This window comes from Anabas testudineus, chromosome 7 (assembly GCF_900324465.2).
Source record: "Anabas testudineus chromosome 7, fAnaTes1.2, whole genome shotgun sequence".
Taxonomy (NCBI): domain Eukaryota; kingdom Metazoa; phylum Chordata; class Actinopteri; order Anabantiformes; family Anabantidae; genus Anabas; species Anabas testudineus.
The window spans coordinates 2,433,986-2,456,128 of NC_046616.1; the positions used below are offsets into that span (position 1 = coordinate 2,433,986).

Below are 22,143 nucleotides of genomic sequence, written 5' to 3' on the forward strand. Positions count from 1 at the left end.
CCCATTAAATGGCAAACATTAAAATGTGGCGTGTCTGACGTAAACCAGCGCGTTGAATTAAGGTCAACACAAATATTCAGTTTAGCTAAATTCAGAAGAAACTCTGAGGACACTGAAGATCATCTAGATGTCAAGTTGAATAGTTGTAAATGTGTTTTTCTAGTGTGACACAAAATGGTGTGTTCAAAAACGTGGTCAATGGAGCTCGACATAGACGCAGTGCAGCGTTCAGAGGTGGAGAAATCACGGGTGTTTAACGAGACGCACTTTTGTTTAGTAGCTGTCGCTCCTGATAAGCTTCTCGTGCGCCTTCGTTAATCAAGCTCGCAGATAGGATCTGAGCTTGTTTCCATCCATTTGAGCAGCCAGCGTTCCTACACAATGGGCGTCTTCTCTGCATCCACACACACACACACACACACACACACACACACACACACACTTTAAATCTTATGTTGTAACCATGGCAACGGGCCCAGACCTCCACTAGTAAAGAGTACACCGCCTTTCACTGTGTCTTGTGCTTCACTCTTGTCTCTCTACAAGGTGTTGTACATGTGCGTACTGCTGCTGTACGTCCAGTAACGTTCCTGCTTTTTGTGGGTGTTGGACTCGACAACACTTCATTATCATCCATTCACTTTCCACTGCTTCCCTTCCTCATTGCTTCTTGTGTTCAAAATCACTCCCTATTTACTACTTAGTGCACTAAATTTACCGTGTTGTTTTATTTGCCTGTCCAAATTCTCAGTGTGCATCATATTATGCCATGAGTCTGTGATATTTGCGTATTGTGCATATCTCAATACAATTTGCTATATTTGTGCTTGGCCATAGAAAGTTACGGAGATGTACATACATCCTCCTGAACCCTCAGCACCAACAAATCCCAAACCACTGGACTGTTGGTTAATTGATCACGCTGGCCTTTATCTTGTAGGTGTTAATCAGCCTTCCATAGGCTACGACTAACCTTTCCAATGGGCAGAAATAGGTCATGTGCATTTCTTCCACCACTTTTTATTGCATGTGTGAAATATCTCTGAGCTGTTATTTCATGGTTGCATTGAAAAGTCAATGTAAGCTTTTTCTGTGCTGTTAAACTATTATGATTCTTTAAATATTGAGTTAAATCAATGCTGTATCAGTTTTTGATTTCCTTTACTTGGATAGTTGGAATTTCTATGAGTTCTCCTTAGTAAGAAGATATTTCAGACATTATTTGACTTCCCAAGGGGTTTCCCACACACAGCCATATCACATGAGCAAACACATTCTCCTTTTAGCCGGCTGGCAGAGGAGAACGAGCCGAGTGTGACCTCCTTTCGTGCCTCCTCATCTGTGAGTTAATTGTGTTCAACCACAAACCAGAGTGTGTTCCACGCTGTAACGAGTCTGTTTAGTTGCACTTTGATTAGATTTAGCCTTTTGCTGCACTGATGAAATCAAACGTGTGTGTGTGTGTGTGTGTGTAAACGTAATAATCGAACACAAAGGCACTTGTGAGGTCCCTGCTGTTCTGTTCAGAGTCTAGACTGGGTCTGCTGTGTGTGCAGGTAGCTGGAGCAGCTAAATGTTGGCCAGGAGGCTGTGATGGCTGCTGGAAGGTGTGCAGCTCATCTTTGACAGGAGGGGGAAGATGAGCCACTTAGATTGCTGACAGGAGATGGAGGTTTGAGCAGTGTGCCATCCTGGTCTAAGAGCCTGCAGAGTCTGCATGCTCTCATTCCCACCAAACTTTGACAGCAGCTCATTTCATGGATTACTGCTTCCTCTCTGGCTGAAGGAGTAGAGATCCTTAGCGCTTTTGTAGCCACTGGCATCACTGCAATCATCCAGGAGCTGCAGAAATATCTCTGCATTTATGCTGCATGCTCAGCCCAAGGTTTAAAATCATTACACGCTCATTGGTTATGGATGATACGCTATATTTTCTCCTACATAAATGGTGATAATTGGTTTGTTTAGGTTATTTGTGTTTTGGTAATGTATAAACACAATTCACTAACACAACTTACAGCTACAGTATGAATGATGGTTTAAATTTAGTTGCTTTAATTGCAAGGCAGTTATGACCTACACTCTGTACTATCCCCAAATGCCTCTTAACGTGGATGACCTATATTCTGTATTGTCCCTGAACACAGTGCACTGGAGCAGCAGCTGATGGACCACTAACGCTGCTCTGAACACCGTTACTTTCTTTCTTGTTAAAAGACAAGTGTTGATCCACTTCCCACAAGAAATATCAGATTCCATTATGTTCTTGATTTGTTGAAACCGCCGAAGTGGCTGTGACACAGAACATGGAGGCAATGACAGTCCTTTAATCAGTCAAATCTGAACACACACAGACATGATGACATGAATCTGATGTATATCACAAGTAAGTTCTTAAATGTGACACAAAAAGACAATTTAAACTTCAAAATAAATTTTAAATCATTTTATTTATAACATTTCAGTTTTCACAGCCACCTCTGACTTCAATATACTGATGAATATATTTTCTCCTGACAATCATTTCTCCCGTTTCTTTCAATGTCGCCTCGTGTGTGCAGCAGTTACGATGACACATTGACACCGTGTGACAACTTTCAGGACTCAGTGAAATGTACAGGTGGATGAGCAGGAACGGTCCAGAGACATCATGTAGACATGTAGAAGTAAGATGGTGGATACCTGTGTCAGTGCTTGTTCTCTTTATGTGTAAGACGTTTGTAAAGGAAAACAGTATTTCATATAGTGAAATATAAATATTTTATAATATATCAAATATAAATAAAGCTGAATTAAACTTGACGACTTGTACTCTCGGTGTGGTCACTGATATCTGTCTGTTGGCCGTGATGATGGTGAGATCCGTGTCCAGTGCCCGTGTTTGGTTTGAAGTGTTGTGTTTTACGCCTCGTGTTGAGGTCAGTGTGTAAATGAATGAGGGAGTGATCCATCCTGCACACGGGATCAATAGACACCCTGCGTCTGTTGGCCGTGTGGTGGCTGCAGTATTGATTCTTCAAAAAATGGTGATTGTCCTTTCTGCACACTGTGTGTATGATTACACTTTATCAAACCTTTTTGCTGAACCTGCTTTAACGTGTCGCCTTTAAATCGTACACTTGTGTCCATCCCCCTTCTTTTTTTTTGTTTCTGTCCTCAGCTTTTAGAGAAGATGCGTTCAGTTTTAGATGCATGTAATGAATTTGAATTTGGAATAAATTGGTATTTTTATAATTGGTTTTGGATTACCTTGAACAGTATGTGCCATGTTTTGCACTTGGCTTCATTCTTGTAATTATCTGTTATGTCACGTCTTCATGAGGGCATTAGGTTATGACTTAACTATGCAGACAAATGTACAGTCTCGCTGTGAAGTCGATGTTTGATGTGCTTGACTCTCGTCCAGTTTAATCTGACAAAACAGAAAAATAGCAGAATGGCCATGGCTGGTTTTGCTTGATCACAACAGGAAGGAACTACATTAACAGTTGCCTGAGGGTGGTTCTCAGCAGTGAATCCACAGTCGGGTCAAATCAATGCTTGGTAAGAGGATGACTACTGGTTTTATCACTTACTTCCATATTAGATCATTTGGATTGATGTGGAGCAAAATGTGATCCAGGTTCAAACTGTTTCTGAGTATTAAAGATATATTAAACACACCTTCACTAAGTGTGGATAAGTTGGACATCATCAAGAAAACTGTCAGCGCTGTAAATTCACACATTCAAAATCTATTTACGTTGAAGTTGGACTCAGAACCAGTAGTAATAATACTATATGTGTGTGTATTTTTCCACCTTTGGGCTTCATCAGTGACTGAGTTTCTTGCTTGAAAAGCACTGGTCCTCACACAGCAGCGTGTTGAATGACGTGTCAGCGACCTGCTGGTCTTATTTAGAAATGGGTGTCTACTGAAGTGCCCTAATTTCCTGAATGTTTGGGATGTGACAGGATGTGTTAGGGTGATAATTGATAATGTGGCCACATCCCAGGGGCTGTCCACACCAGCCAGACAAGGCCTGATTACCACACCATTAGCCTCCTGTGGAGGAGCTGTCAAATTCTCCCTCCAAAATAATGACAAGGTCACACAGCGGCTTGACAGTGTTTCCAGTGTCACCATGCAGGGTTTTGGTCGGTGTCCTTAAGAATCGTTTCAATCTCTGGGTGCCATTTATTCCAAGAATGGAAGTGCAGGCCACAGTATGAAGCCTCATCTAAAAAGAGCCCCTGGATTTATTGATTTTTTTTATTTATTTTTTCCTGTTGATGTACTGTCATAGTTTACAGTGTGAAGTCGAGATCTTGTTAAAGGGCTTTTTGTGAAGAAATTGCTTCTCGCTGTCGTTTGTCTTCTCACGCTTTCTTTTCTTCCCCCGGGACACACAAAGCCTCTGTCTGCAGTGACAGGCGTATCCAGTGCACTTGCTTTGCAATGCTGTGTGTTCATGTGAGTGTATAAGTAAATAACTGTGTTTTTTGCATGACGGCGTAGATGTTATAGGAGAGCACGAGTACACATGCACACACGCACGCACACAGATTCAGTATCGCATATGAACACGTGTGTTGAATACACATTTCTGCCTGTCACACGCTCTCCTTCAGTCGCACTGCACACTCCAGTTGGTTCCCTTTTGACAACAGTCCAACCTTTTTTTTTCGTCTGTCTTCCTTGTTCTCTTGCCTCCAGTGGAAAAATGTATGAGCTCCATGCAGATGGGGACCCAGATGGTGAAGCTCCGCGGTGGCTCCAAGGGACTGGTGCGCTTCTTCTATCTGGACGAACACAAGTCCTGCATCCGCTGGAGGCCTTCACGCAAGAATGAGAAGGCTAAAAGTGAGTGTTCAATATTATTAATGACAACGGAACAGTATTTTAAAATCTGTGTTTCTCTGTAGTTCAGATGGTTTAAAATTAAAACTTATGGAAAACCACTGAATGTCACCAGACATCCCACAGGCATATTCTCACTCTGCATCTCCATATGTCATCCTCCAAAGAGGGTCAACTGAGTGGGCTGTTGCCAGAAAGAACCCCCCCCCACAGCAGTTTTTGTAAACAGGTAGTGAGTGAATGTGCCAGCCACTGTTAACCAGACCCCCATAAAGTAACTGCATGTAGATGTATTTGTCTTTTGTAGTAACAGCTACAATCTGAGCAAGCGTCACGGGGGAGGCTTAGGACATGATGCAAAGTTCAATCTGCTGAATCATCACTGCAATAAATGCAAAGCCTGAATTTATAGATGATAGCAAAGTAAGTGCAGCATCGATTTACAGTATTTCTAGGGTATTTTTAAAAAGCTTTTATTTATTCTATTATTCTCCATTCATGTGTGTTTTACTGTTAATATTTGACAGGTTTCTAGTGCTGCTAGATTTAAATCTTGCTGCTACACGTTCCCTCGAGGTCTGAAGTGTTTTTGTTATTTAGAACTGCACATTCATTTTCCCCGTGCAGTATCTGTAACAAGCAAACAAAACCATTTCCTGCATTGTTTTAGAATAAAAGAAGCCAAAGGGACTTCTTAGCAGCAGCTCCCAGGATGACTGAGCGTCTCCTGGGGGGCTTAGGTCTCAGTTTCCTGTTGCTCACCCTCCTCTATAGCCCTGGATTTAATAAGCTTCTTAAGTCGACTTAATTATTCATCAGCTTTAATCTGCCCAAACAGTGTCTTACACACTAAATTGAAAATGACACACACTTCACTTGGCAGATCACAACAGTCTGAGTTTGTGTTTAAGAGGTGTGGGGGCCTGAAGACTGAAGCTAAACCATTGAATTTTCCTCAAAGTTTAATCCCTTTATGGGTGGATGAGTAAGACACTAGCAACATTTTTGGAATCCAAATTTTCTTTATCTAATTTTGCCTGATGAACATCATCAGTTTCAGTGTGAGGGTATCATATAAAGTACTGTTGGTAATAACAGTCAGGGGGGGGGGGGGGGGGGGGAGACAAAAGCTTTTCATCGGACAAATCTTCTCAGCTATTGGTCACAAACCAGCTGAAATGTGTGTGTCTCTGCATCAGGACTCTGTCACTGAAGCAGAACACTATAGACTGGCCGTTTGGTGCTCTGTGTGGCGTTCAATGCCACCGGCCTCTAGAGGCTTATCACAGAACACCCACTGTGACAGACCATCAGCTTCTGGTCTGCTCATACAGTCACCACACGCTTTCAGAATGACCTGAATAACCTGAAATAACAAACACATTTTTATTTTTACCAACAGAACAACCAAAACATAAAACATACAGGTTTTAGCAGATATCTTTACCTTTAGTTTACATATTATCGGTTCTGTCCAGAAATGAACAGATGGACAGACGTTAAGGAGCACAGTGATTGTCCTGAAGACACCGTGCATGTGCTGAGCCCATGTTGCGTTAGTCGGCTCATTAGAAAGTATTTTTTGAGTGTTTAAGTGTAAATTTTGACCTGATCGGACAAGTAGTGCCAAATGTCAGAAGGTCAACACAAACCTGTAGCTGGAATCCATCTGAGGACTGACCGACTGACCTCATCCTGAAGCACTTTAAATAGTCCACACAGTACAAGTGGTTGTTCCTCCAACCAGATCAGTGCTGAACACTCATGTATAATAAAAAATAGAACATCTCCAGCTACAGGGTTTGACAACCACACGGGACCACACAATACCTAAGAAACACAAATGACATTAAGGAGCTTGAGAATATTCACATCCCGTCATGTTTTGCACTTTATTGCTTAAATTGATAAAATGTGAAAATGTTAATTTTTTTGTTTGTTTGCCTTTAAATAGCAGAAAACCACAGGTTCTGTATAACACAGCCTGGAGCAGGGTGTGTATATGAGGGAGAACTGTTAGGTATACAGCTGTATCACTGCATTAGAGATGAGCCTGTCAGTAAATGATGAGAGAGAAAGATTTGCAAGGTAGGTATTGAAGAATGAACCCGGTCCATAGAATTTCTCCAGTGCAGCGGAACAACAAGTATTTGCTTTTAAGGGAAAATGAATGAGTGACTTCTGGCTGCATCTTCCTGTAAAATGTCATTACCATCTCATAAAAGTTGTATTTTAATAAACGGCTTTCTGGGAACTGCTCATTGAATCAAGTGTTATTAATCCTCAGTGTCATAAAGCCTGAAATTAGACTCAAGAAATTCTCAATTAAACTATCTGCAACAATTAATTAACTATTTTGCCACAAGTTGTAAAGATTGTAGAGTGAAAAGTAAATTTAACAGTGTTTGGCTTTATTTTACCTTAAAGGAGAAGCTGTCGAATTCTCCCCCCAAAATAATGACAAGGTCACACAGCGGCCTGACAGTGTTTTCACCATTCAGGGTTTTGGTAGGTGTCCTTAAGAGTTTGAATTTCTGGGTGCCATTTATTCCAAGAATGTGTGGATTTTTAGGTTTTGACAGTTCACACTGTTTAACCTCGAATCTGCTGCGTGTGAACATCTGAATAAAATCACGAAGTGCTTAATTAAAAACTCAAAGTAATTCCAAAATATAAGTAAACGTCCTTGTGTGTTTGCTCCAACAGTCTCTATCGACTCCATTCGGGAGGTGTGTGAGGGGAAGCAGTCCGAGATCTTCCAGCGCTATGCAGAGGGCAGCTTCGACCCCAACTGCTGCTTCAGCCTGTACTATGGCGAGCACATGGAGTCCCTGGACCTGGTGTCTGGCACCGGAGAGGAGGCAAGAACCTGGATCACAGGGCTCAAATATCTGATGGCAGGCATCAGTGATGAGGACAGTCTGGCCAAGAGGCAGCGCACACGTGACCAATATCCTTCATTTACCTTACTGCAGTTATACAGCAGAGACCTCACCGTCGGATTTCAGCTGCATGTGTTACAAACTGTAAAATCTCACTATCAATATTAGAAGAGCTTCATGTACAGGAGAGTTTTTCATTTCTTCGATCTTTGGTTTGCATGATGTGACTGTGAGGCTGAATTTACTCATTACCTGGTCTCTATTGAATATAAAAATGAAAAGGAGTTTACCAAGTCCTCATTTGACTTTCCTTGACCCACCATGTCGTCACGTGGCTGAAGCAGACCTTCACTGAGGCTGATAAGAATGGTGATGGCAGCCTAAGCATCAGCGAGGTCCTCCAGCTCCTGCACAAACTCAACGTCAACCTGCCGCGACAGAAGGTCAAACAGATGTTCAAGGTAGAGAAACAAAGTCTTTCAGTGTGTGTGATGGTTTGATTCTAGTGATATTCTGTAGGTTAGTTTCTTTCTCATCAGAGAAGATGGATGAAAATATTCAATTCAATTCAATTTTATTTGTAGAGCGCTTTTTACAATTGACATTGTCACAAAGCAGCTTTACACAACCAAAGAACAGTACATGAACAGTGAATGTGTAAGAATCATAATAATCAGATTGTCCCTGATGAGCAAGCCGAGGGCGACAGTGGCAAGGAAAAACTCCCTGAGAAGGCATCAGGAAGAAACCTTGAGAGGAACCAGACTCAACAGGGAACCCATCCTCATATGGGTGATTACATGCTGTGTAGGCAGCAGTCCAGTATAACAGTTAATGTCTTTTAAGTTAATGTGGAGTCCAGTTAGTTATTGCAGGCAGACTTGTTCCATTCCTTGACTATCGAGCGTTGAGTCGAGACCTCCGAGAAACAGCTGCCGACGTCCGTCGAGGCCGAGACCGACATCATAGTAGCTTGTGACCAATCCAGTCTCCAAACGCATCCCATAGGGCAAACGGTGGATCCAGGCGACGAGATCTCCAGCCAGAAGTCGGGCATCAGGACGTGTCAGACAGGTCCAGAGGGCAGAGGGTGGAATGACGTGTAGCTCGACAGAGAGACAGGAAGAGGGAAAAGAGAGAGGGAGAGGGAAAGAGAGAGAAGAGGAGAGATGGCAGTTAGTTGTATTCACAGTCAGATAAAGTTTGAGGTGAATGTATATTTAGTGTAGTGCAGCAGGGACTCCGGCAGGACTAATTATGACAGCCTAACTAAAAGGGTGGGTTCAGAAGGAAACACAGACATGAGGGCGCACTGGGATGTAGAGCAACCAAACACTTCACCATCAACAAACCCGAGTGATCAGTGAGAGTTGGGAAGACAGCATCTAAACACACCAGTTCACCATAATGCTCTACGTCCATGAGTCCTTCCCAGATCTATTTACTCAAATGCTTGACTAAATAAAAAGGTTTTCAGCCTAGACTTAAACACTGAGACTGAGTCAGAGTCTTGAACGCTATTTGGAAGGCTATTCCATAACTTTGGGGCTTTGTAAGAAAAAGCTCTGCCCCCAGCTGTAGTTTTTAGGATACGAGGCACTGACAGGCAGCCAGCATCCTTTGATCGAAGTAGGCGTGGTGGATCATAAGACACTAGCAATTCCCTTAGATACTGTGGCGCAAGACCATTTAATGCTTTAAATGTCAAAAGTAGTATGCTTTAAATGTCAAAAGTAGTATTTTAAAATCAATGCGAAATTTCACGGGGAGCCAATGAAGTGTAGATAAGATAGGTGTGATGTGCTCATATCTTCTGGTTCTAGTGAGGACTCTCGCTGCTGCATTCTGAACTAACTAAGCTTGTTTATGCACCTGGTTGAACAGCCAGACAGTGAGGCATTACAGTAGTCCAACCTAGAGGTGATGAAAGCATGGACTAATTTTTCTGCATCATTTAGTGACAAAATATTCCTTATCTTGGCAATATTTCTGAGGTGAAAGAAAGCTGTCCTGGTGACATTATCTACATGAGCTTCAAATGAAAGACTGGAATCTAGAATCACACCAAGGTCTTTTACTGTTGCACTATATAACTCCCAAATCGTGAGTGAATGGACCGTATCACTGCAGCTGAGATCGTAAAAGGAAAACACATTGTAAAGCAGATGTCACGCATGGTTCGTTCCGTCGAATAAAATATACGTGCATGCTCATTAAGACAGTAAACGGGCTCATCGGGTCACTTACTTCCTGGCAGATTGTGAATGAAAGACACTGTCAGTGGTTTGACTGCTGCAGATGTTGGCTAACACGGAGCTCAGCCACTGACTCTGTTCCACTGCAGAGGGATTAGCAAGCTACACACTTAAGCTGCTGTTTTCAGAGCAGCTATCTAACCTGCTCTCAATAAGTCAAGTGGCCTGTTGATGGTCACCCATATGGTGCTGCGGGGACACAGATGGCCTCTGGTGTAATGCAGGGTAAACTCACCAGAGAGTGTGTGTGTGTGTGTGTGTGTGTGTGTGTGTGTGTGTGTGTGTGTGTGTGTGTGTGTGTGTGTGTGTGTGTGTGTGTGTGTGTGTGTGTGTGTGTTGATCTCGTGGCTTAACCCACTTACATTGAAGAGGAAAACCCTTTGATGTCTTTCATAGTTTGAAGACACTACCTGATGAGTCTGTACCTGTACTGGAGAAAATCACACTTCAGAGTTGAAAATGTGAAAATGTTTCCGTATTCAGTTTTTATCTCATACTGAGAAATGTTTGGTCAATCAAGTTGAACACACCTGTCAGTATAATACAATGGAAATCAACAGCGCTGTAAGTGTATAATATGATCTACAAAAAACAACAATAATAATAAACATCTTGTTGTATGCGTGTGAAGATTTAGTATTTTTAATTACAGCATAATAAGAAAGCTAAATGAATGAATTTAACATTAATTTGATGAGTAACTGTCACAAACATCGAAGAACGTGGAAAGATGAATGATAAAGTGGTTTAAAGCAGATTAATGCTGCTCACTCCCAACAGTGTCTGAACTTTTTTTGTATTTGTGTTTCTTTGTTTTTTGTTTTTTTTTTTTGCTTTGACCTCAGTATAAATACATTTTCCACAGGCTAATCGAGCCATTACCACTTCGCCAATTGTTTGGTAAAACTGTCCAATTAAATGTAAAGTTCAGCTCTTCTCAAAGTGCTGTTGTCTTGGGAATAATTTAGTTCAAATTATCTACAGTGGTTTTTTTATCCTCAATATGTCGAAGGGGCTTTTACAGGATTTTATGCTTTTCCCATATGTGCACGCGGAGGCCTTATCTCTCGACTGTTTAATTAAAACACTGACTCACAGTGGCACAGGGGAATCCCAGAAACTGAAGCAGTGGAATAACTAAACCTCTCAGGTGTTCGGACAAATCTTGAACCTTTCTGTTTATTAATCTCTGCAGCATGTGACTCGGCACCAGATAATTAATACAGTCAAATTAGCGACAGTATCTGGATGGAAACTGATAGAACATGGCACTCTATGAATAATAAGGCATTTAGTAATTAAGTGAAGTTATACTTTGGTCTTTTCTCCACATTAAAGCCCTTGACTACATTGAACATTAAGTGTTGAGACGGTCAGAACAGTTTCTCCATGAACTTACATACACCAACCATCTGATGGGATTAGAGTAGTGGAAGCCAGGAGGAAAGATCAAGTTGTTGTTGTTGTTGTTGTTGTTGTTTTGTTTTAGAACAGTGTACAAAGGTGGAGGTAAGAAGCACAATCGATCCTAGATGCAAAAGTAACTACTAAACTACTCAGCAGTAACACAAAGAACAGCAAGACAAACAAAGTGTATTTATCAAAATCAAATCCTGATCAGAACATTTCCATGAGTGTTTTCCAGGTCTGCGTTTATAGAGCAGAGATGAGATAGAGGAGATGTTACTACAGTTGTGAATAAGCGCACGGAAACAGGCTTCTCCAGCCGAGGCCTCACTCAATGATTTATTACAGTGGAGACTTGCAGATGTACACGTAGAGGAAAAGCTCGGTGGGAAGAGGAAGCTGCTTTCTAACTGATGAATTAATACATATTAGCTGTCGAGCTAAAACACAGAGTGCAAGCATTCAAACAACTTAAGTGCCTGGATTCATGCATAATGAATAGGAATGAATAAGGCTAGACTGATGTTTCCTTCTTTCCAATAAAAACACTCGGTTCTTCCGCTGCTATTTTATCCTCCTGGGGGCTAAGATGTGTCCTGGATAAGAGGACTGTCTGAAAATAATTCCTTCAACTCAAAGAGTGAATAATGATGCAAGTTAGCTGGAGACGTATTGTTCTTACCTTATCTGTGTTTGACCATCACAATTCTCATAGATATAAAATATAGTAACAGCAAAATGGACCGTATCACTGCGGCTTGGCTGTGTCTCTGTGCTCGGAGCACAGTTCCCCTCCTCTAATTACTCCTGCCATATGAGTAATGCTGCATGTATGCATCTGTGCTCGTCACTCGTGTCACTTGGTCACTAAATAAGTGGCATGTACGCAAAAATCAACAGCTGGTGATGATGTGAAGTGTTTCTGGCTCGTTTGGCTTCCTGTGCGTTGGCTGTGTCAGGCGGGCGACGTGGTGGTGACAGTCTGTGAGGCTAAATGTGTTTTTAGTTTAGTTTTTACTAGTGTGACACCACCTTCTACTGCTGATGCTCACTGGAAGAGACTAATGGTTTCAGCATAGTCCTTGTGCCACATTGTACATTATTGTACCTTATTCTCTGCCACAGTTAGTGATTCAGCTACAGCCTCATCCTCCATTGCACAGTGAACAGATTTACAGCTGCAGTGGCCGTCCAGAAGTCCTGGTTAAAGGTTCAGAGAAAACAGTTTATTGTGGTACTAATAGAATCAAGTGGATTGTTATTGGAGCCAACGCTCATTTTAATAAAGCTATTAGAGTAACTGTCAGACGTGAGGTTCCACATTCACCCATATCATGAAGAGACTTAGCATTTCCACTTCCATTTCCATTCATACAGTCATGGCATGAATCCTGCCTGTAGATTTGAGTATTTCCAGCACAGTCCCTCAAATCAAAGCTGCTATTATAATGTAATTCTGCAGCTGTGGGAAGATGGCCAGCTCTTCAAGCAGGCGGCTTCATTTGTAGTGCCACTTTCCAAAATCATGAGGGAACACATTTAAATTTCAATCCAGACATTTTTATATGAAGTTATTTATTAAAGTATTCCCACACCACTCTGAAATAAGTTTTTACTGACAGTCTAATAAAAAGCCTATAGAATGATTTTCTGTGAGCGGAGTGGCTGTGATTTTAGCTGTATGTGTCGCTCTCTAATAAACTGTTAAACCCAGCGTGCATCGTACCGAGCTTCTCTGAGGCCAAGCTCCAGCGTGCGCAGACGTCACTGCGCTACAGTGAGTGGCTGCCTCCGGTGATACTTGGCATATGGAGCCGGTCACAGACTGGCTCAGTAAACCGAGGCAAGGATTACACGGGTCATGGTGTGACCCACTGCAGTGTCTTCTTAACCTTGTTCTGGTTTAAAAACCAGAGCAGGAGCCTTTTATAGGATGACTCCTCATCCTTCCAACCATTACACCTAGAAAATCAAAGCTATCATTGTAAAATGAGCTGAAGACTTTAGGTCAGGAGGTAAAGATGATGATAAATAAATGTAATAAATTAAAGGGAAAGAGGCTAAACCTGCTGTTTGTGTCCTGTGTAGGAAGCAGATACAGACGACAACCAGGGGACGTTGGGCTTTGAGGAGTTCTGCTCCTTCTACAAGATGATGTCCACCCGCAGGGACCTGTACCTCCTCATGCTCACCTACAGCAACCACAAAGACCACCTCGACACCAACGACCTGGCCCGTTTCCTGGAGACCGAACAAAAGGTGCACGCCGTGTTCGAAGGTTCAAAAGATTCTGAAACTAATAGCCATTTTGTTTTGAGTACGCTGTAAGTACGATGTAAGTACGCTGTAAGTACGCTGTAAGTATGATGTAAGTACACTGTAAGTACGCTGTAAATACACAAAGCAGCACTACTGTAATTAGTGAGTTAATTTAGATAGAATAACAGCCTAACAGTACATCAGGAACACGTTTCTGCAAGGCTGCATCATTTTACAACCAATAAAGGTTTATCTGGATCACAGGCCGAGTGGCCACTAACAATCAATAGCTGCTGGTTTGGAACTGTTCCAAGAGCCAGTGTGTAAGTAGAGCAGTGCAGCAAAGCTTTAGCACAGTCAGACGAACGATGGGCAGCAGGATTGGTGCCAAAATCAGCTGACAATGATTTGAGGATGGTGAACATTAGTACTGTATCAGACTGGTGCATCCTCAGCTGGGATCACAACACTATTACTGCCTTCGTCTCTGCTGCAGCGTCCTTCACCAGACTCTGACTCCTGTGTGACGTACCACCTGTCTGTTGGCTCTCTGCATTGTCCCTCATATATTTGTGTTGGTGACTGCTTTCTACTCAAATTAGTTATTGGATGTAGAACCAGTGGTTACAGTCTGTAAAGTTTAATACAGCTGTATTTGCTCCTATTAATGGCTTCTTAAATCGACTGTATTGTGTTGTGTACAGTATATTCTGCTGCCCTTTGCTCCTCTGACAGTTGCTCTCTTCCTCCCGAGCATGAATATTACAGCTGCTACTGTTCCAGTGTACCATTGATCTATTTGCTGTTTAATGCTGAACCAATCAAACTTAAAGAAGTTTGTTTTTTCTGTTGCAGGTCTCAGTTAATACCCATTAGGCTCTTTTGCTTTTATCAAGGTGTGAAGTCAGAAACTTAAGCAGGAAGCCGTCGGGCCCCTGAAGTGGTGCTTAATGTCAGAAGTGTAGACAGAGAGGATACGAGGATATTAGCATTAGGACCATCAGAGCCATTGTGAAGTGTTTTTTAAGAACGACATTCCTCCAATGATACCTTCCACTAAATAAGAAGAATTAGCTAATGAGCATAACGGCTCATTTTGCTTTAATTAGCCTGTCTGTGCTCCTGCTAATTTGCACGACGTTTGAAAATCGTTTTAAAAGTACAAGGACCAGTCTCGACGTCAGCTGCACTAAGATGGGATGGATATGTCTCTGATTATATTGCAGCGTTTAGTTCAGGTGCTGGGAATACGACGGCTTTCCTCCTCCGTTGGAGAGGGGTTGAATTGATTTGTTATCTTTAACCACAGACGCTGTTGGTATTGGTTTCTCTGTATTTAGGTGTCGATATCAACTGTGTGTCTTACTGTGCTAACGAGGAACTGATTACTAATGTGTTAAAACAAACAGTAGCTGATGTGTGTGTGCTAAAGGTGATTTGTCACACATGAGTTATTCTTTGTCTTGATGCTGAACTATGTTCACATAACTTCAGTCAAACAACAGTTTAGTATCACGACGCTTTACTGTCGTCAAATTCAGGGCAGCTCACACAGCTCTGTGCAGGATGTGGACAGCAGACAGCAGCCTGTGAGCTTCTCGGGAAGCTTTTTGGAGCCCGTCCTCAGCACCAGTGGTAATGGGCTAACCTCTGCTGAGTGTGGCTGGATTTACTCATCCGGATTATGATGAGATGGGGGTAGCAAGTGGATCCCATTTGATCCAATTTTAGCCACTCAGCCTGTTTCCCACTGTAGAAGTAGGGAGCAAAAGCATCTTTCTAAAATGGAAATAACCCTGTGGATATAATGCCTCACCCGGTCACCTACCTGAAACACTGCTTAGATTCTCGTGGCTTAAATTGTGGCAAACACAGACACAGAGTATGAGAGAGCTCTGGCTGGGGGGGGGGGACTGAGGTGGAAATTGGTTTGACCAATCAGATGGCTTTAAAGAGCAGCTGCCACCCTAACAGCTGGACTCTCTGCAGCCAGGACAGAAAGAAAATGACATGTAGGGAGCTCATTTACCGGCATCAACCTTTTCTTATCCTCATCTTATACATTATTGTTGTATAACACACACTTCTGTACTTTGTAGATGACCAAGGTGACCAAGGACCATTGCCTGGAGATTATCAACAAATTTGAGCCGTGCTCCGAGAACCAGAAGCAAGGAGTTCTAGGAATTGATGGTAAGTCCACGTTGATTTGAGTTCCTTTAGTTTGGAGCTACAATAGAACATCTAGTTTTAAATCCCAATAGCAGCGTGATTTTCAAGATGGAGGTTTGCAAATAGAAGCTGTTTCTACACCTGCTGTGCAGAGTGTCAGGTGATTTTTAAGTAGGATGATCAATTCTCCTTTGAAGCCTGTTTTCTTCTTCCTTTTGAATACTTGATTACATGTTATTGATTTGGCAAATGCTTTAGTCCAGAGAGACTCACATTAAGAACGTGTTCATAGCTGTTTTGTAGCTTCTCTATATATATTGTGCAGCTAATAGAGGGGGAATGGTGCCCTAGATGTGCTCACTTTTATTTTCCATCTCATCTGAATCTGCTCATGTCTGATTGGCTGAATAGTGCTCATCTAACTAATCACGTGTGGCTGAAAATCAGTACTGCTGCTGTATGTATATGTGTGCATTCATAAAATGTATTCATTCATTAAGGAATGTGAAGCAGAAGTAAATCCCAGGTTTCAGTCTTTGATAGATGTTTGGTTAAAACTGTAACATTCCTGAAGTGAACGAGACATTTGTTTCACTCTCTTCCAGGTTTTACGAATTATATGCGCAGCCCAGCGGGGGACATTTTCAACCCAGAACACTACAACGTGAACCAGGACATGAACCAGCCGCTGTGCAACTATTTCATCGCTTCCTCGCACAACACCTACCTGATGGGTGACCAGCTGATGTCACAGTCGAGGGTGGATATGTACGCCTGGGTGCTGCAGGCCGGCTGCCGCTGTGTCGAAGGTCAGCATAGCTGTGGAACAAGCTAAAAACATATGTTGAACACAGATGTTTTCAAGTTACAGCAATGAACCAATGTGTGTTTTAACTCATGCACATGTTGACAGTGTATTGGGAACTGGCATGATTTAGCATCTACAGTAGGTACTGTAAAGGCAAAGGCACAATGAAGTAATAAAAAGCAACTGAAGGCTTAAAGGAATCTTTGGAGGAACATCTCTGTGCATGAGTCTACCATGCACCAGTCATGATGTCACTAATTTATTATCACATTCTAGTTATTTTCTTAAAGGCTGTTCCTTCTTGTTTGTTTCACTCCGCAGTGGACTGTTGGGACGGTCAGGATGGTGAGCCGATCGTCCACCACGGCTACACTCTCACCTCCAAGATCCTCTTCAAAGATGTCATCGAGACCATCAACAAATACGCCTTCATCAAGAACGAGTAGGTTTACATGTATATGTACTCACATTAACTCTCTCCCTGTCAGTATTTTCTCACTCCCCCTTTTATTTATTTATTTAATTACCTTGATCAAATGTTCAAATATTCATTATTACAAGAAACACGAGACTTGTTGTGATAGTGAATATTAGATATTTGTTGAAATGATAAACAGTGTATGGTCACATTGTATTTTACTATAAACCAACATAAAACATAAAATGCTGGTCTCACCTGTGCACAGAGAAATGAAATCACACGTGCAGACGCCCTCCTCCCCTTCAAGGAATCTGCTTCAGAATGTGATAATCCCACCGACATACACACAGTCTGGAGGATGCAGTGAAAATCTCTATTTTTAGATCCTGTCGCTTCAAGTAAAACGAAGGCGAAACATTTGCTTTGTGGGCATGTTCAGCTGCAGAGTGTGTGTGTGTGTGTGTGTGTGTGTGTGTGTGTGTGTGTGTGTGTGTGTGTGAATACGTAATTGTGGAAAAAATGGTGCAGGGTGAACGGCTGCATTAAACATCAAAGAGTGATCAGATTTTCCAGGATGCTGAATAAAACCAGGCTGACGGGTTCTGTCTGACCGACACTGGGAATCATCACAGCCAGTGTTGTGAATGTGCTCTTGAAGCCACAGATGCTTCACACTGTTCAATATTGATTGAAATATTTCTCCAGACACACTCATGAGATATTCTTATTTATATCATTTTCATCTACAGATAAGACAATTCACCTTACAGTGTTTTTAGAAGTGACACCAGGGGACGTTAGCGTTAACTTTCTTTTATTGATTATTAGTGTAATGGCTGGAAAACCATTTTCCACCCATCTATTGCACATTAATAGCAGCTGTCTACCCCCCTACATTCAATACAGTACAGTATAAAAGCTAAAGGAGGGCTGTCTGTTTTCCTCAAATATTCTTAGTGTTTAGTTTTTTTAAATTTAAATTTAAATACTGCTTTTCTACAGAACTGCACACAAATGGAAACAAAACAATCTAATATTTGCACCACCTCAGCACCAAAAACGAATGAGCTGTGAATACCTGAGCCACCTGTTATTATGTAATTACACATCAAAGTAAAAAATGCACTCCTAAGACAGCGATTTGTCTAACAGGTCATTGAGTGAATAAGTGTGAATAGATTAATGCTTCATTGCTGGCTTCTCAGTGAAGGTCTGTGGTGTATTACTGGCATCAAAAGATTTGAAACCGTGTCCTCCTGTACTCCTCAACCTTTCATCCTTCTAACTCCAGGCTGTTGTGTTTGATTATCTCCCAGCTTCCCAGTGATCCTGTCAATAGAGAACCACTGCAGTGTCCCTCAGCAGAAAAAGATGGCCCAGTACCTGATTGAGATCCTGGGGGACAAGCTCGACTTGTCCAACATCAAAGCTGATGAGTCTGGACGTCTACCGTCGCCAGAAACACTCAAGGGCAAGATCCTTGTCAAGGTAACAGATTGAATATTCAAAAAGCAACAGATCATCCTCAGTGAGACGAGTCGGTCCTCAGGGGATCAACTCGACTCACCGTTCATTATGTGGAGTGTGAAGCTGACGGAGCAGCCTCCAAAGAGAGTAGACTGATCGAAGTAATGTGTGTTTGACAGAAGAGAACCAAAGAAAACTTGATTATAGGAATTAATAAAAGGCTTTAGATGTTTATGAACTGTGTGTGTGTGTGTGTGTGTGTGTGTGTGTGTGTGTGTGTGTGTGTGTGTGTTGACTGCAGCCTGGCTCATTATTTCGGAACACAGGTCTGTGTTATTATCAAAAACCAGGAGTCCAGATGTCCACTGATGATTGGCTGAACGTGCTGCTGGCTGCAGGTCACGAGCGTTTTGTGATGGTCAGCGGTCGAAAAGAGCTTAGAGTTGATTAAAAACGTTGATACGCTCATTTCTGTCTCTGTAAATCAATATTGTACATTTATAGCGACTGTGTGAGTTGTGTATATCAGCACAGTAGGAAATTAACAGCATATAACCTGATAGTGGGGCGGATCAGGGTCCAGGAGTGTCTATAGGTAGACAGGGCCTATGTGCAGTTAGAAATGTCCTAGTTTTAAAACGTGATCTGATCTTCATATATAATAATAATAATAATAATAATAATAATAATAATAATAATAATAATAATAATAATAATAATAATAATTCACATAACATGCTGATCTTTCATGTCTCTAATGGGAACAACCATAAACCCCTCATTTTGCTAGTGGAAAAACGTAAAGAATATTTGTTTATTTTAGGTGCATTATATTTGTTCATCCTCTTCACTTAGATGAAGATCAGATCACATTTTATGACAAATTCCAAAAGGTTCACATACTTTTTCTTCCCACTGTGCCTCTCTGAAATGTAGAATTATATGGAACCTATTGTATAGTTCGTACATGTTTGTTTAGGTGTGTGAATCTAGCATGAGATGAAGAAGTGGTGCTGATATTGTTATTGATTTTCTTTAGTTTACGTCAGTGTTTTGTCCAATGGGAACAAATGGGAATTACTGTGCCACTTATAGGGTTATTCTGGTATCAAGGTTCCACAGTTCAACACCAATAAACATTAAAACAGCACAGAACACTCTTTATGGTAAAATATAAATCTATGTAGAGGAACCCATCAGCTTCATCGTTTTCACTGCTAAACTTCATCAGCACCTGTCTCAGTTTAATGTAATCATAGTTACAGCGTCTCGTGGTCACTGGATGTCGTCTAAATTATGAAGCCAAGTTGGTTTCACATGCAGCTTTAACCAACAGTGGCAGGAGCATGTTGATCACTTCTGTTAGCAGGTTAGGGAACAGTATTGAGGTTAATGGGGCTTTATTGACACCAGATGCTTTCAGTGAACAGAAGGCATGTTGCCAATACCTGGCACACTAAGTGCTGCTGTGCCAGCTGTTACACCACCATCACTACCTGTGTGTACACTCAGCAGACTGTTAGTAATGGCACCAAGTGTAAGCACTCTGAGGAACACTGATATACAGCACTTTGGCTCCCACTGCCCTGCAACACGTGTTGTGCATCCTCACCGTCGGTTTCACTGTTGTCTGCAGACGAGCAGCTAGAAGAATTTCTAACCACAGAACAAACTCACTTATTACTGAGAAGCCATCAGAGTCTCAGCGAGTGACAGTTACATCAGAACATGTACCAACGTCTCGAATCTCATATCGCCCTCTCCTTCCCCACTGAAGCCTGTCCGAGAATAATAGAAAGTGTAGAAGGCACTATGAACTTACATGTATCAGATACTCAATTGTCTGCGAGGCTTTGTCGCTCTGGCTTTCTGGAGAGATTTCTAGCCAAAGATAGAACTATGAAAAGAAGGATTAAAGGCTTCAGCAAAGGCTGAGTGAATGAATCCATATAATCTCTAACATTTCCTCATTAAATAAATGAGACTCTAAATTTTCCAGATAGCGTGATAACAACCAATCACTTGACAAACACAGAGCATCTCCTAACCAGTAACGTAGCCATAGTGCAGTAACTAGATGAGTGAGCTGACTTGAATTAGGAATATTACGATTACAGGTCATGTTCAGCGTCCTAAACATCCAGGAATGTCCCCACGTGACTGAATCTTTTGACATGTTTCACCGTTTCACTGACGATTATTTTCTCCATCAGGGGAAGAAGCTGCCGGCAAACATCGATGAGAACGCAGAGGAGGGAGACGTGTCGGACGAGGACAGCGCTGATGAGATGGAAGATGACTGCAAGCTGATGAACGGAGATGTATGTTCCCTGTTTGACCCTTCGCCATGTTTAACACTTGTGTCTGTCAGTGACATGCAGGCTCTGCCCAGCAGGGGAAATGTGAATTGTGCGTATTTCCTGTTGGTTATGGTTCATGTTCAAAGCGAGCAGCGATGGAGTGCTCTCTTCTCCTGCCGTGTCTCCGCTCCTCACGTTAATCTCCTCTACGACTTTCACTGCTGTTTGTTTTTGTCTCTCTCGTTCGGTGTGGCTCTTCGTTCTCATTTCCTGCTCTTCTCTCTTTCTGTTTGTCCTTTCTCCTCTTCAACTTTTGCTTGCTTCTTTCAAAGTGGAAGGTATCGTATAAAAATATCATCCTCAGCCACCTCAGAAATGTCACCAAGTCATAACCATCTTCTCTCATCCTGCCTGTGAATGTTTAAAGTGACCAAACCAAAAATACTGAGCCCTTTGCTTACGAGGCATTTTTAACCCTTGACATGTTCTATCCTGTGTTGTGTAAGAACTCAAACATGCACATGGATGAGTGTTAAATCTGTGGAAGTGATGCCAGAGATGAGTAGAAATTAACATATTCCTCCAGTGGCATCGTCTCCAAGTTGTGAGAGCGGAGGTGATCTGGGACTAATCATCAAGTTCATCAAACAGGCCCAGTTGAATGAACTTTACGAATGATGTAGATAAAAAAAACCTGTTGTTTAATATCTGAAAAGCAAACGTAACGGTAGAGCGAGCGAGAGGGAGGAGAAGTCAGATTTCTTTCCTTTTTCCTTTTTACCTTTTTTGTAACTATTTGATAAATAGTTTTAATCATGTTCTAGTCAACAGGTTTAGTTCAAATCTTAGCAGTCAAATGAAGATTACTGACAAAATAATCTGTACTGCACTGAGGCTGCAGGTGTTCTTCCACATAAAGTGTAGATAAACCTGCGTCCATGTGGCACTGACTGGATCCCAGTGTTCATTAATTAAAGCACAGGATTGATCCGATATTTTGAACTTGGGCTCGTCTGCACTGAGCAGTCTGAACTTAAACTGTCCATGCTGCTAAATACTGAGTGAGGAGGTTTATGGGTACACGCTGCCACCATGTGGCTGAATGAGAGTTTGCATGTTATTGGGAGTTAGCAGGGACTTTGTCATTTATCCTGCTTCGACTGTATAAAACATGCACCACTGTTACTGTCCATCACCCTCACACATCAGAAGTGTTTACAGTGCTGCAGAGTCCATTCATCAGCCGCTCGAGGAAACTTTTCTTTCTGTATTTCTTCATTTTGCACTTTGAGATTCTGCATTATGTTTTGTTATTAGTGTGTTGATCTTGGT

At 41.9% G+C, this 22,143-nt stretch overlaps 1 protein-coding gene across 2 annotated transcripts in view; it reads left to right on the top strand.

The window, feature by feature from the left end:
• Positions 1–22,143, top strand: part of plch2a (phospholipase C, eta 2a) — a 123,021-nt gene that overhangs the window by 85,756 nt on the left and 15,122 nt on the right. For both annotated transcript variants that reach the window (XM_026367447.1, XM_026367448.1), the window contains exons 3-11: positions 4,697–4,843; positions 7,547–7,790; positions 8,054–8,183; positions 13,473–13,643; positions 15,743–15,836; positions 16,421–16,624; positions 16,945–17,065; positions 18,361–18,532; positions 20,725–20,832. In XM_026367447.1, the coding sequence (XP_026223232.1) occupies positions 4,697–4,843; positions 7,547–7,790; positions 8,054–8,183; positions 13,473–13,643; positions 15,743–15,836; positions 16,421–16,624; positions 16,945–17,065; positions 18,361–18,532; positions 20,725–20,832 (1,391 nt within the window). The remainder of the gene's footprint in view (positions 1–4,696; positions 4,844–7,546; positions 7,791–8,053; positions 8,184–13,472; positions 13,644–15,742; positions 15,837–16,420; positions 16,625–16,944; positions 17,066–18,360; positions 18,533–20,724; positions 20,833–22,143) is intronic.